Raw genomic sequence first — 13443 nt, 5'->3', positions numbered from 1 at the left:
AAATCGCGCCAAGATTTCAAATTGCTTTTAAAATGCAATTCCCCTACGTATGGGATACTTTAATTATTTACTAAAAGATCTAAATTCAAACATCTGAAATGAAAACAAGAAAAATTAATAACATTAAACTAATAGTAAGTCAGTGATAAGGTTTGCAACACAAATGCACAGCTGACTGAGGTACGAAGCGCTACACAGAGCAAAGACACACACATACACACACACAAAGAATCAATCAGCTGTGTGTCGTCCGTCATTCATCGACATTAACAGGTGATCGAAAATGCAGCGATTATCTTATCACAATAAAGAAAGAAAACGTGTTATCTGCTCTTTGCTGAACAGTTAAAAGCTGGAAGCAAAAATGAGTTTTAAAATAAATGCGTAGTTCTTCTTTTCGTTTTCAGGTGTTCTATCAAAAACTAAAAGCAAAAAGGAAAAAAAATGAATACATGTTTATCGCTTAGAAATGCGTCGCTCTCCTGAAAGAAAATTCGTATCAGCATACAAAGTTTTGGTTGCCCCCTTTTTTTTCTTTTCCTATAATTACTGTTTCTGTTTTGATAATTACGGTTTGTTCGTCTATTTCTACGATGGTTACCTCTCCGTACAAATCTATGCTTAATGTTGTCACACAAATTGCGGTTCCTATCTCGTTTGTGATAACTCAGATTACATGGCCGTGATTTACGACTTCTTTTGTATCTGTTATTATTTCGTGTGCGCTCTTGGTTCTGATTCCCTTTAAATTTTGTATTGTTTAACATCTGATCTTGGTATCTTTGCTTATTGCTATAACTGTAACTTCGTTTACGCTTTTTCTCTCTGTGGTTTGTGACAGCTGTTTTTATGCGCTTACGACCTCTGTCGTCTACAATTATATGTTCGTGGATTTCACTACTTCTACTACAAGCGGCGTCACTAGATTCTGAATAGATAAAATCGTTATCAGATTTGTTACGAGGTTCGTTTAGACTACCTGTCTCTGGTTGGAGTTCAGATTCCTGCGTTTCCTTTTCATTAGGAGTGTTAGTTTGTAGCTCAGGTTTCAATTCCAATGTTTCATTTACACTAGGAATATCAGTCACTAACTGAGGTTCAATTTCCGGTGTTTTGTATTCAGTAGGAACATCTGACTGTACTTGGAATTTACATTCCGGTATTTTGTTTTCGGCGCTTTCTGTTTCTTGGCTATTTTCACGAAACACATCTCGTAAACCGTCTATCTTCTGACCTAATTCGCCCTTTACCTCAGCAAAAGTCTCTTTAATTTCAGCATGGTAGTCTTGACTTTGCTTTAACAATTTAGCAAACTTTTCTTCGTTTTTATCTGCTTTTTGTAAAAGTAAATCTAGTTTCTCATTAAATAAAGCTAATTCTGCTTGCGTATATGGCATCTTGAACAAAATAAACTAGGCTATCACAAAAACATGATTAAAATCACCTGAAAGAGAAACTTTTATTATTTTTCAAATTCCTGGTACTGAGCTGAAAGAGAAATGGTATATTAAAATATTAATCTTATGAGTATTCGAGCACCAACGGTCTCGATTCGGGTCGGTAGTTCGGGCGTCATTTATTTGTAACCGGCTGGAGTTCGTGGTCCCTGTTCGGGCGCCATTTATTTGTAACCAACTAGAGGTCGTGGTCCATGTTCGGGCAGCTATTTATTTGTAACCGCCTGGAGTTCTGTTTGGGCGAACATTTATTTGTAACCAGCTGGGTTCTGTTCGCTGTCCTTGGCTCGTGGTATTACCAATAAGTATACTCCTGATACTTTAACTTACCTGGACAGGATGATGAAGACCTCTCCAAGAAAGGTTACAAACTGTTTCCAAAAAGCTCGCCGGTCTCAATAATGAGATGAGCATTAGGCGCCGAGAGGTTCGGGTGTCTCGTCTCGAAAACCTCACGGACGATCAGACGGTCATCCAGACCATAACGCACACAAACACCATTCATACATACAACGAAAACACACTGGGTTAAATGACACTATACTTATTTATTAGAACACTATTTTGAAAAAAAATAACGAAGAGAAATGAACACAACACTGGACGCTAATAAATTTTGCCGCTGAAATTACGTTTTGCCCTTTTCGGGAAATAGAGCCCTTTCTATATATATGATTATAATTCAGGTATCACTATAAATACTTTGCTCACACCATTAACACACTTGGGGGATTCGCACTGGGGAAAAGTTGTCTGGATCGTCCCACGATGAATCCAGTTGTTACGCTGAACAGTCCTGCAGCGTAAAGGTGAATCTTCAGCAAACACACAAAAGAAGATCTCCACAATGGAATACAGATATTGGAGGGCGCGTATGTAACATTTTAAACGCACAAGGTCTGAGGACCTGGGATTTCACTGATTGGGGCTAGCCGTAAGAAATCGTCCTTCACCGGCTAAATAGCTTGTGCCCCTTAACACAACTTATGTTTGAAGTTCAACGCGAGATGCGTGGTTGCATCTTCCAGACCTGGAGTCAAACTCCTCGAGCATCCAAGCTCAAGCTACGGGTTGCAATGGTCAACGGAAAAGTGTTGGCAGTTCATTTCAAAAATCACTCGGTTAACTCACTTGTATGCACATACAAACAGAATACGGAAAACAATTTATGTTAATTTTAGTCAACTGCCTATAATGCACTAGACACGGCGATAACACTGGCGTGAGAAAGTACAGATAACGAACTACGAAAATTGTGAGGCTGGTGCCACTTTGGCTACTGGGACATCTGGTCAGCCCGTATTTCTCTAATCTATTATAATGTTTCCATAAGCGATTAACGAAAGCACTTAATTCAGTTCCAAATAGCTGCAGAATATATACTGTGCATATAATAAGTCAGGGAGAAACACTGAAATGGTTAGTCACTAACTGAAATGTTCTCAGCAAAAGCAATGTTTTAAATATATATATGAAAAACGATGAAAGACTTCTTTGTCCAATTGTGTGGGAAAGAAGCAATTCCCACCAAAGAAAGAACTTATATGCGTTGCAGAATAAAGCATAAATCGAAAATAATAATCACTGTCTTCACGAAATATACAGGGCGTCCACAAATAATCCTTCTATAACCTGGTAGCGGTTATAAAACCATCGTAATGAGTTCAGGGTTCTGATAATGGGAATCGAACCCGATACTTTGTGCACCAACGGTTGTAACAGCGGGTAGGGCTAAAGTGATGTGGATTCTGTAGGTGAACAAATGTTATATTTTGGAGTATTTCAGTTTCTTCGTATTTTATGATTTCATCAATTATTGTATATTGTTTTTCTATATTTTTGATGTTATCAGTGACGGCTCGTCTGCAACTTAAGGAAACAAAGCATTATACAGCTTTAGAAATCTGTAAACAGCAATTATCTTTCCTTACTTAGTATGTAAAGATAAAATTTAAATTTGTACCGATGTAACTTATTCCTAGAGCCAAAGCTGGATGTGTCTCATTTACTGTAAATTACATAAATGAAGGATTTCATACTAAAAATATCATTTTTGGCTTCTTTTTTTAAATATATATATTAGGGTGGTCCTTACATTTCAGTTTCTGAGATTTTTAAAGTCTCACTCCCTAAAACGTTTCTAAATCGGACCAAAATAACCCATAAGAAAAATTAGCTCAATTGAATAGTATGGAAAGGTGCCCCAAACGACCTTAAGTGTTCAATGGATTTACTGTAAACAATATCAGACAAAGGTACTTCGAAAATTTACAACGACTAGAGAAAGTAGCACCATATCTTGGATAAGAGTAATGGAGGTAGAACCGCATGTATTACTGTATAAAACTATCATGGCGACCATCTTGAAGTCCACCATCTTGGATTCAGATCAGGTTAATAGGAAGGAATAACGTGACATATTTTGGTGTGCTTTTCATTACAAACAAATCACCTTTTCTGTTATTAACATTCAAACAGTGTAAACCTGTTTGTGAGATACTCTGAGAGAGTTGCTTATATCGCACTAATTCTTCAATCTTATGCCTACCATTAGCGTTTTAACAAATTTATTAGAGGTAGGACCCATTTATCAACAATTTCAGGAACTTATGACCACTCCAAGTACCACACATAAATTTGATAGCTTATCGTGAAGTCTGACGGGCTAGACGTATCATTGAAGAAAACAAAAGTGTCTGCTGTTATTTTATGGTGTGTTTCACAACGTCATTTAGGGACCACCTTTTAAGGAAGACACCCTTTTTCAGTTAACACAAAACTTTATTTCAAATTAGCTAAATTAATCAAAACTTTTAGAAAAGAGTCGTTACATATAACTATTTGCTGCTGGTTGTGGTTCGAATTAATCACGGCAAAATATAAAGGACAAAGTTTTGATCAAAGAGGTACGTTGCAACTTGCAAAAACGCACTTACCACTTTCATCATATGATTTTGAAGCACATAGTCTCCGAAGCACATAAAATTTATGGGTAAAAAATGACACGATGATAATATGCTAGCCTCAATGTCATGAAGTATTATCAGAGACATCACTGCTTTGTTACTATATTTCAATATTTTCCTTCTTTATATAAAAGTAAATATTATATTTTCTTAATTCAGAGTTCATGGTTTTTCTCACCTTGAGAAGTTATACCAGCAAAAGAGAAAATATGTGCTCCTAGAGATACAGTCGTGTCCAAAATGATTCTCGTATATCTATAACTGTCTTATTGTAAGAATATAATTTGATAATGATTCTGCAGAGTGCTTTTAATACTAACACTATGTGTATAATCGGGAGATGTATATTTGTGGTAAATTTCGTAGCAAGAGAATTATGAATACAAAAATTAGAATGAGTAAAACAAAATGATGCTAAATGGACAAGAACGTCTTATTTTCGTTTTATTGTTTTTATTTACTGCTCTTTTGACATGAAATTTGCCACATACATGTCTTTGCCGATTATACACATACCAACATTATAAGAAATACCAAGCGAATTCTTTATCAAATTATATTCCTACAACAACATATTTATAGACATGCGACAATCATTTGGACATTGTTGTACATTTATTAGGGTAAAGTATATAGTGTGGTACAAGACAAACTGAAATTTAGTAAAGTGAGTGCTTGGTTGGTGCCAAAGAGCCTCACAGATGTCCATAAGGTGTAACGAATAATAATATGGCTGTACCACCTGACACAGTATGCTGAGGTACTACGTGCTTGTCTAGAAGGTATCCTTACAGGTGACAAGTCCTGGACATTTGGATACAAAACTTAAAAAAACAGGCATCCATGAAATGGAAACATACCGATTTCCAGCAAAAAAGAAATTCAAAGTGATTAAATTTGCGAAAAGAAATTCCAAAGGTTGGTGATATTAAAAATGCCTTATTTGAAAAGAAATGTTGAAAATAAATCAAACTAGAAAAATCGAGGAAATTCGGAGTGGAATCTAACGGAGTGAAATTGAAACTAACTCTGAGTAGGTCATAAACGAATGCCCCATAATTCATTAACCATTCAAATACGTGTTAAGCTGATCAATATCTATCATCATGTCAAATTTGTTCAAGAATTGATTGATGTGGAACTTAACGCCTCTTTCGACGCTCATACTGTATGAGACATGGATTTACAGGTTAACGTAGGATCAGAACCACATGAAGTTTCACTGTAAGTCGAACACGGGTCACCTGCGTCGAAGACATGTGCAGTTTCATTGATCGCGTACGTTATGAACTTTTCTTTTCTAATAATAATAATAATAATAATAATAATAATAATAATAATAATAATAATAATAATAATAATAATAATAATAATAATGATAATAATAATAATAAATGAAAGATGAATAGAATGTATGCAAGAAAAACACCTTTTGACCGTTACTGCACTCGAGGTAGAGTATTGGAAGTCCGAATAAAACTATAGTATAAGATTTAAAAGTACAGTGCGTCATACAACATGGAACACTGAACACTCCCTACGTATTACAAGCTTGTTGAACTCGCTTTATGATATAACCATAGTTGCATATGCTTGCATGAAAATACTTTTGAATACAGAGACACGCCTACTTCATTACATCATAACATGGAAGTGGTTTTATTCTAAAGTAACTGTACTATATTGTGTTGTATCCAAATACGCATCATTGACCGTGCAGTCAATTGAGTTAGTGACTTTAAATTTAAAAAAATTCTTTACAACATTGAACAAAGAGCGTTTGATTGTATAGTCTGCAGGTAGTATGAAAAACATAATATCAAAGTTAACGATTTAATATTCCACGTAGAATATTTCATACGGATATAAATCTAGTTTTCAGTTTGATTCGGCACAGTTGCTTTATTGCTTTTAAAGATTTTTTTGAAATGATTGAATTAAATTGCAAACAAACTTCAAAGCTCGTCCACAATTGTCCTCTATATTTTGATGTAGAATATTTTATTAACGAAAGGAAGAAACAACCGATTTTTAGCACACCATATCGTCAATAAAGCGGAAATGGGTTACCGAAGTGGTTAATGCATCCAAAGGTCCTGAGTTCGAGTACCGATCTAGTCATGTACTTTTTCACTATTTCCTTTTCATAACACATTTTCTTTTACCGTATTTTTAACACTAATTAGTGTAAGTATTTAATGTTTTATCAGAATGTTATCCTGAAAAATAGTACTATCAAATACGATGTATGTGTTTGTTTAGACATTTTGAAGTTCCGAATCTCCATTTCGTGTTTAATGACATTGATTTTAAGGAATTGATATGAATTAATATTAATTTTAATTTTCATAATACCTATAATTAGGTTAAATTGAGTATTCTTATTTTATATTTGTTTTCTCATATTTTTCTTCGTTACTAAGTTCTTCTATAAACCTTTATCATTAGTTTATTTTGATTTAATTTAACTAGTTTGTTCACTCATCTTTCTTACCTACTGCAATTGATTATTTTTTCCTCCACCATTTGTAGTAATTTGTACATTATTAGTTCATCATGGCTATAGTTGTCATGGCGTACATGATTTTGAAACGAGGTAGTTATGATTGACTCTGTCATTAATTACTTGTGATCAGAAAAGTGCTTCATACACAGTTCGTTAGCAGATTGGACATATTTCCGTTCATTCCTGTGGAAAATGAAAGACGGTTTAAACTACATGGGGCTAACTTTGTAATGCAATAAGAATTGTGGAGTGAATTGTTATTGATTGATATTTTTTATGATTGATCACATCGCTGAAAATGGTATACAAAATCTTGTCCTCATACACTTAACGTTAGTGAATTTAACACAATTTTGTGTGTACCTAACTGAAGGAGTTTATGACTGCTTGAGCTATACTGACTGCTTGAGCAAACCTTCTAGGAGAATAGTGATTAAGAAACGGATAACTGTAAAGCGAAGGTGATGTGATAGAACATGTTAATGTGGATTCATTTGGAAAATTATTCCATATACGTTTCCTTGGCAGATTTAACTCATTTCTGTCCTTTTATACTTTGATCTGTAGTAAACAAAATTTTCGTAGAAGCAGTGGTGGTCGTGATTCCATCGTTCGCTCGTATTTACATCTCACAAGTATTTATCTCTTGTCCTGAGAAGATACATCAAACTTCAGACAAACTTGTCATTTCTTTTAAAACCAACTAACAAAGAGAATGAAGAGGGCAGAGAAATAAACACCCACGCCCAATATTTAAGAAGTAATAGAACTTGAAGAGCACACTTCTATGAATAATAAAATTCTACTATATGTAACTACTTTAGTGTAGTAACAATAACCAACTAACTAACTCTCTGGCCTGGGAAACTCGGAGGTTCAATGCCACATTCACAAAAGCCCTCCATTGACTTCTATTCTTAGCCAACTGGATTCAGTTTCCTTTTTGTATTCCTATTTCTGCGAGATTCATCTTAATATTGTCCTCCTATCTGCAACTAGGTCTTCCTAAAGATCGTTTTCCGATTGGATTTCCAGTTAAAACTTTGAAAGCGCTCCTACTTTCTTCCATTCTAGCTACATGATCTGAGTCTCCTCGAGTTGATGACCCTACAATGTTTGGTAAACCGTATAAATTATGTGGTTCCTCGTTATGAAGTTTCCACCATTACCCATTCCCGTTCATCTTGAGTCTGAATATTCATCTCAGGATTTTATTCTCAAATATTTTCAGTCTGCGCTCTTCCCTCAGATTAAGCAACCCTGTTTCACAACCATACAGGACAATAGACATGATTATCGTTTTATATATTTTAAGTTTCAATAGTAACAATAATTAAATACGAAATTTCATTATGGTATGAACTTACTAACAGATTTTGAGCACATTTCAAGAAATTATTTATTTATTTATTTATTTATTTATTTATTTATTTATTTATTTATTTATTTATTTTATTTATAATAGTCCTCTACGAAGCCAAACTCCATTTACAGAGGAACATGGGTATACACACATAATTACATATGAAATACATTTATATCTATATATAGAAAGAAAGAGAAAATATACATGTAAAGAAGAAAAAATCCAAGTTAAGAAATAAAAACAAATATTAGTAATATTTTTTTTTAAATGAAAAATATAAAAATGAATATTAGTCTCCAGTATTGGTTCAGCATTCATAGAGGTAACACTTCTTACTTAATTATTCCATACATAATGTCTTTTCAAAATATTATTTTTGAGAATACGCAAATATACAGAGATAGGATAACAGAAGTCAAGATCCAAATCTGATGAAACCAACTGATTAAAATTCTTACAAGCTCTAACTATGCATGACTTCTGGTGGATTGTAATATGAGACCTCGTTATGTTAAATACTGAATTCTTACGCAATGATCGTTTTGGTATATTGAAATTTATATATTGGAGTAAATTACAATTATCTGTCACTGAGTTTACTGTCTTGTACAAATGTGTTTGTTGAATATGGAAACGTCTACTGTAAAGAAAGTGCATATCAAATTTAAGTAAAAGAGAAGAGTAAGAGATCTTATTTTTAGTTGCTGATATACGATACAATTTGAAATAAACATGTTTCAGAAACTTAAATTGGGTTCGTTCTATGTTATTTGCTTGCAATTTATGAATAGGATCCCAAAGAACACAACAGTATTCCAACTTACTCCTAATCATCGCTATAAAGAGGTGTTTTAAAGCTTGGATCTTATGTATGTCTCTTGTACTCCTTATTAAAAACTCTAGGGCTCTGTACACTCTGCATTAATTTTATTTATGTTACATTTAAATATAAACTTATGATCTAGTAATACACCTAAGTCATTAACAGAATATATTCTTTTTAACTTTTCAATATTAATCTTATACTCAAAAGATTGACAATAAATTTTATTTGAAAACGTTATAACATTACATTTTTATGTTAAAATATAATTTGTTGCTGATACACCATTGCATACAACTATTAATATCTCTTTGTAGTTCATGCAGATCATTATTCACTTTTATAGCTTTAAATATTTTCATGTCGTCCGCATATAATAAACAATTACTATATTTTACAATACTTGGTAAATCATTAATGAATAATGAAAATAGCAATGGGCCCAAATTTGAACCTTGTGGTATACCTAAATTAGCTACGTAAATAAAAGATTTTACAAAATTATAATTGACAAAATATGTTCTACCTCGTAAATAAGAGATCATAATATTTATCAAAAAGGTTGAAAATCCCATAGCCAGAACCTTATTTATTAAAACTGTATGACTTAACTTATCAAATGACTTTTGAAAATCCATATAAATTACATCAACATAATATTCATCATGTATAGAACTAATTTGCAATAAATTGAGAAAAAGAGGTTAATTGCAATAAATTGAGAAAAAGAGGTTAATTGGTCGAAGTTTAGCGTCCTGGATAAAAACAGTGCTGAAAAAGTTAAATATAGGATTTGACATGCGAGAAAATTCTATTAAATAAAATTTGTTCGAAAGTTTTTGAAGGAACTGAAATTACGGCAATAGGTCTATAATTTTTAATACTCTTAGAGTTTCCTGTTTTTAATATCGGTGTTATTTTTAGGGATGGCCATATTTTTTTTCGAAAAATACTTTTTCGAAAACAATTTTTTTTCGAAAAACGAAAGGCGAATTTTTTTCGAAAAACGAAAAATATTTTTTTCGAAAAACGGAAAACGAATTTTTGTCGAAAACCAAGAAACGATTTTTTTCGAAAAAACGAAAAACGAATTTTTTTTCGAAAAAACGAACAACGAATTTTTTTCGAAAAACGAAAAACGAAACATTTTTCGAAAAACGAAAATTTTTTCAAGAAACGGAAAACGAAAACTGCCGAGAAAAGGAAAACGAATAATTTTCGTAAAACAAACTGAATTCATTTCATTTGTTAGTACTTCCAAACTATAGTATACTATGCATACGTGTAGGAAGTCTTACAGAACGGCTATGTTCATCTGTCTGTCTATCCATCCGTTCGTCTGTCGTTTGGCATCAGAGCAAGAACGATATGAAATAGCGAGAAGCATACATAGTTTTGCAACACGAATAGATTCGTCTAATCCATTTGACTTTTATTTAATCCAGAAGTGGTAGAGATCTATCGCTTTCTGCTACATTCTTGATCACCACAGAACACAAACGGTAATATATATAAAGACGCGGTTTTCCAGAACCAATTCAGTGTCCCAAGAATATATTCAAAGTTCGCCCTTATTACTCTTGCGGCTTAAGTTATGCATAAGTGTCGGAAGTCTTTAGAATGGCTTTGTCCGTCTGTCGACAGGTGTCAAAGCAGAAAGAGTAACAGATTTTGAGAAGTCGTTTCTTGCGGTCGATTTAGAGCCCCTAAAATAGGTTCGATCTCCTCCATTAACCCTCCATTCAAACCGTGTGATTCAAATACCCTTTTTTGGTTTCATTTTTTATCTCTATAGAACGAAAAGAGTAATAGATAGCGAGAAGCGATTTATTGCAAGCAATTTAGCGTCTGAAGACAACATATAACTATCCACAACATTGAATCAAAACCAGAAATTGTTTATATTTACTGTTATTTCCGGTTTCAATACTGAATTACGAGATATCGAGATGTAGATTTTTGCAATCGATTCAGCTACCAAGAAATAGGTCTATCTTTTCCATTAATCCTCTATTCAGATCGGAAGTTGTTTAAAATAACCATTTTCGGTTTCAACATTGATCGATATAGAACAAAAATAGTAATAGATAGCCACAAGTGTGTTTTTTTAATCGAATAGATACAGCGTCTCAAGTGTATATAAGCTATATATCATCTCAGCCCACTATACTATCGAAACCGAAAGCGGCTGAATTTACTAGTATATTGGTTTCAATACTGATTTTTATAAAGCAAAAAATTGGAGAAATCGTGATGCGGTTTTTCGAGATCGAATAAGCGTTCTAAGAATTGGCTCTACCTTCTCCCTTGATCTCTATTCACACCAGAAGTTATTCAAATTAACGATTACAAGTTTCAACATTTATCGCCACAGAAGAAAATTGGTAATATATAGCGACAAGTGGTTCAACTACAATCGATTCAGGGCCTCAGGAGGAAATACCATTACAATCCGCAACACTACACAAGGACAGAAATGGTTGAAGTTTATTACTATTTTTTGATTTTATAGGTAATACTAATTTACATAGAGCAAAATCGGTCAGAGATATCGAGTTTCATTTTTTTAAATCAATCCAGCATCCCAAGAATAGATTCCACCTTCTTCGTTAACACTTTATTTGAACCGAAAGTGTTCAAATTAACCATTTCCGGTTTTAACACTTGTTTAAAACAAAAATTGTAATAGATAGCGACAAGCAATTTTCTGGAATCAATTCAGGGTTTTAAGGGAACATATCGTCATAACCTGCTTCACTCTTTTGTAACAGGATATGCTTGAGATTTACTACTACTTTCGGTTCCAATACTTATATTCATAGAGCAAAAACTATAAAAGATATCGAGAAGAGGTTTTTCAGAAATCGATTTAGCGTCCTAAGAATAGATTCCATCTCCTCTCTTATCCCTCTATTCAAGCCGGAAGTGGTTCAAATTAACCATTCCTGCTTTCAATCTTTATCGCCATAGAACAAAAGCGATAAGTGATAGCTAATAATGTTTTTTTTTTTATACGGATTCAGCATCCGAGGAACAGATTCTATCTTTGACTTTATTAATCTATTCCAATCAGGAGTTTTAGTTGTGCTACTTGTTGTACTGAAGTTTGAGTACTCAATTTGCATAGGTTGGAAGTTTACCATAGTTTTACACTGTGAAACAAAACTCACTTGTTTCTCTACAAAAACAGGAAGTAGGAAAATGTATCACAACCAGAGGCGGATCCAGGGGGGGTACAGAAGAGGACACTTTCTTATTTTATATATAAATAAAACCCATCACAGAGTTTGGAGCTCTTAAAAGTAGCTCTAAGTAGCAGTATTACAACACACCGCCAGCCTCCCAGAAGTCCGTCCTGGATCCGCCCCTGATCACAACTCCCGGTTTCAGTATTGATCACCATAGAGAAAAAATAACTATATATATATATATATATATATATATATATATATGAATCCTGGATTCGAAGATTGTCATCTCGATTGCTATCCCTCTATGTAAACCAGAAATAGTGAGAAACTACCATTTCCGGTTTCATAGTAAAGAAAAACGATAGCCGGAAGCAGTTTTTGATATGGATTCTGTGCCACAGTGGTAGTTTCCATCTCTAAGTTTAATGCAAACGAAAGTGATAAATACTTACTATATCCTGGTTACAATAGTTTTTTCTCATAGAACGAGAGATCTACTAGGAAGCGACAAACGTTTCTTTTAAATATATAATTTCATAATTCCAAGAAAAAAAATTCAAGCCCTCTCCACTGGTCTAGTGGGTAGCGCGTATTCCTTTGATTCACAGGGTCCCGAGAGGAAAAAACATTGAACGTGTTATGGTGGTTCGGATTCCACTTTAAAATGTAGGTCCACATCTTGTACAGTCTCGTTCGATACTGAAAAGGGACGCTGAACTTCGGCAAACAACCAAATAAAAAATATTTCATCTTAGTAGTGTTCTTCTACTGAAGTTAGTAGCAGTAAAAACTAATACGAAAACGAAGAACCACCTCTTTAAAATTTGAATTCTCGTTTGATGAGATTATTATAGTCAGATACTTAGTTCTTTGTCCTACCGTATATAAAACATCTTTAGAACAAATAAACCATTCAATAGTATTTTGCTAGTATTAAATTGCCTATTTTTGAAAGCAGTCAAATTGTTTTTGATACTGACTTAATTAGTTATAGAAAATAAGAGAAATGAATGGGGGATCTTAGTAAGAAGTATTTAAAATCAGTACCATTACATATAATCACTTCATGTTTCATATTTTGTCAAAATCAATTGTTAAAAGTCAATTTATTACAGAGTTGTCTGATACTATCAC

The 13443-nt window shown here is 33.4% G+C and overlaps 2 protein-coding genes across 3 annotated transcripts in view; one reads left to right on the top strand and one right to left on the bottom strand.

The window, feature by feature from the left end:
* The window catches only part of LOC145687213 (uncharacterized), an 82781-nt gene extending 81384 nt beyond the window's left edge, over positions 1-1397 (bottom strand). Inside the window, exon 1 of the mRNA XM_081760684.1 lies at positions 1071-1397. Within this exon, the coding sequence (XP_081616810.1) occupies positions 1071-1397 (327 nt within the window). The remainder of the gene's footprint in view (positions 1-1070) is intronic.
* The window catches only part of LOC145687694 (MAM and LDL-receptor class A domain-containing protein 1-like), a 120746-nt gene that overhangs the window by 7768 nt on the left and 99535 nt on the right, over positions 1-13443 (top strand). The gene's annotated exons all lie outside the window — the stretch shown is intronic.

Source organism: Thermobia domestica, chromosome 6, assembly GCF_964235325.1.
Source record: "Thermobia domestica chromosome 6, izTheDome1.hap1.1, whole genome shotgun sequence".
Lineage (NCBI taxonomy): Eukaryota > Metazoa > Arthropoda > Insecta > Zygentoma > Lepismatidae > Thermobia > Thermobia domestica.
This window is presented reverse-complemented; position numbering and strand designations above follow the sequence as displayed.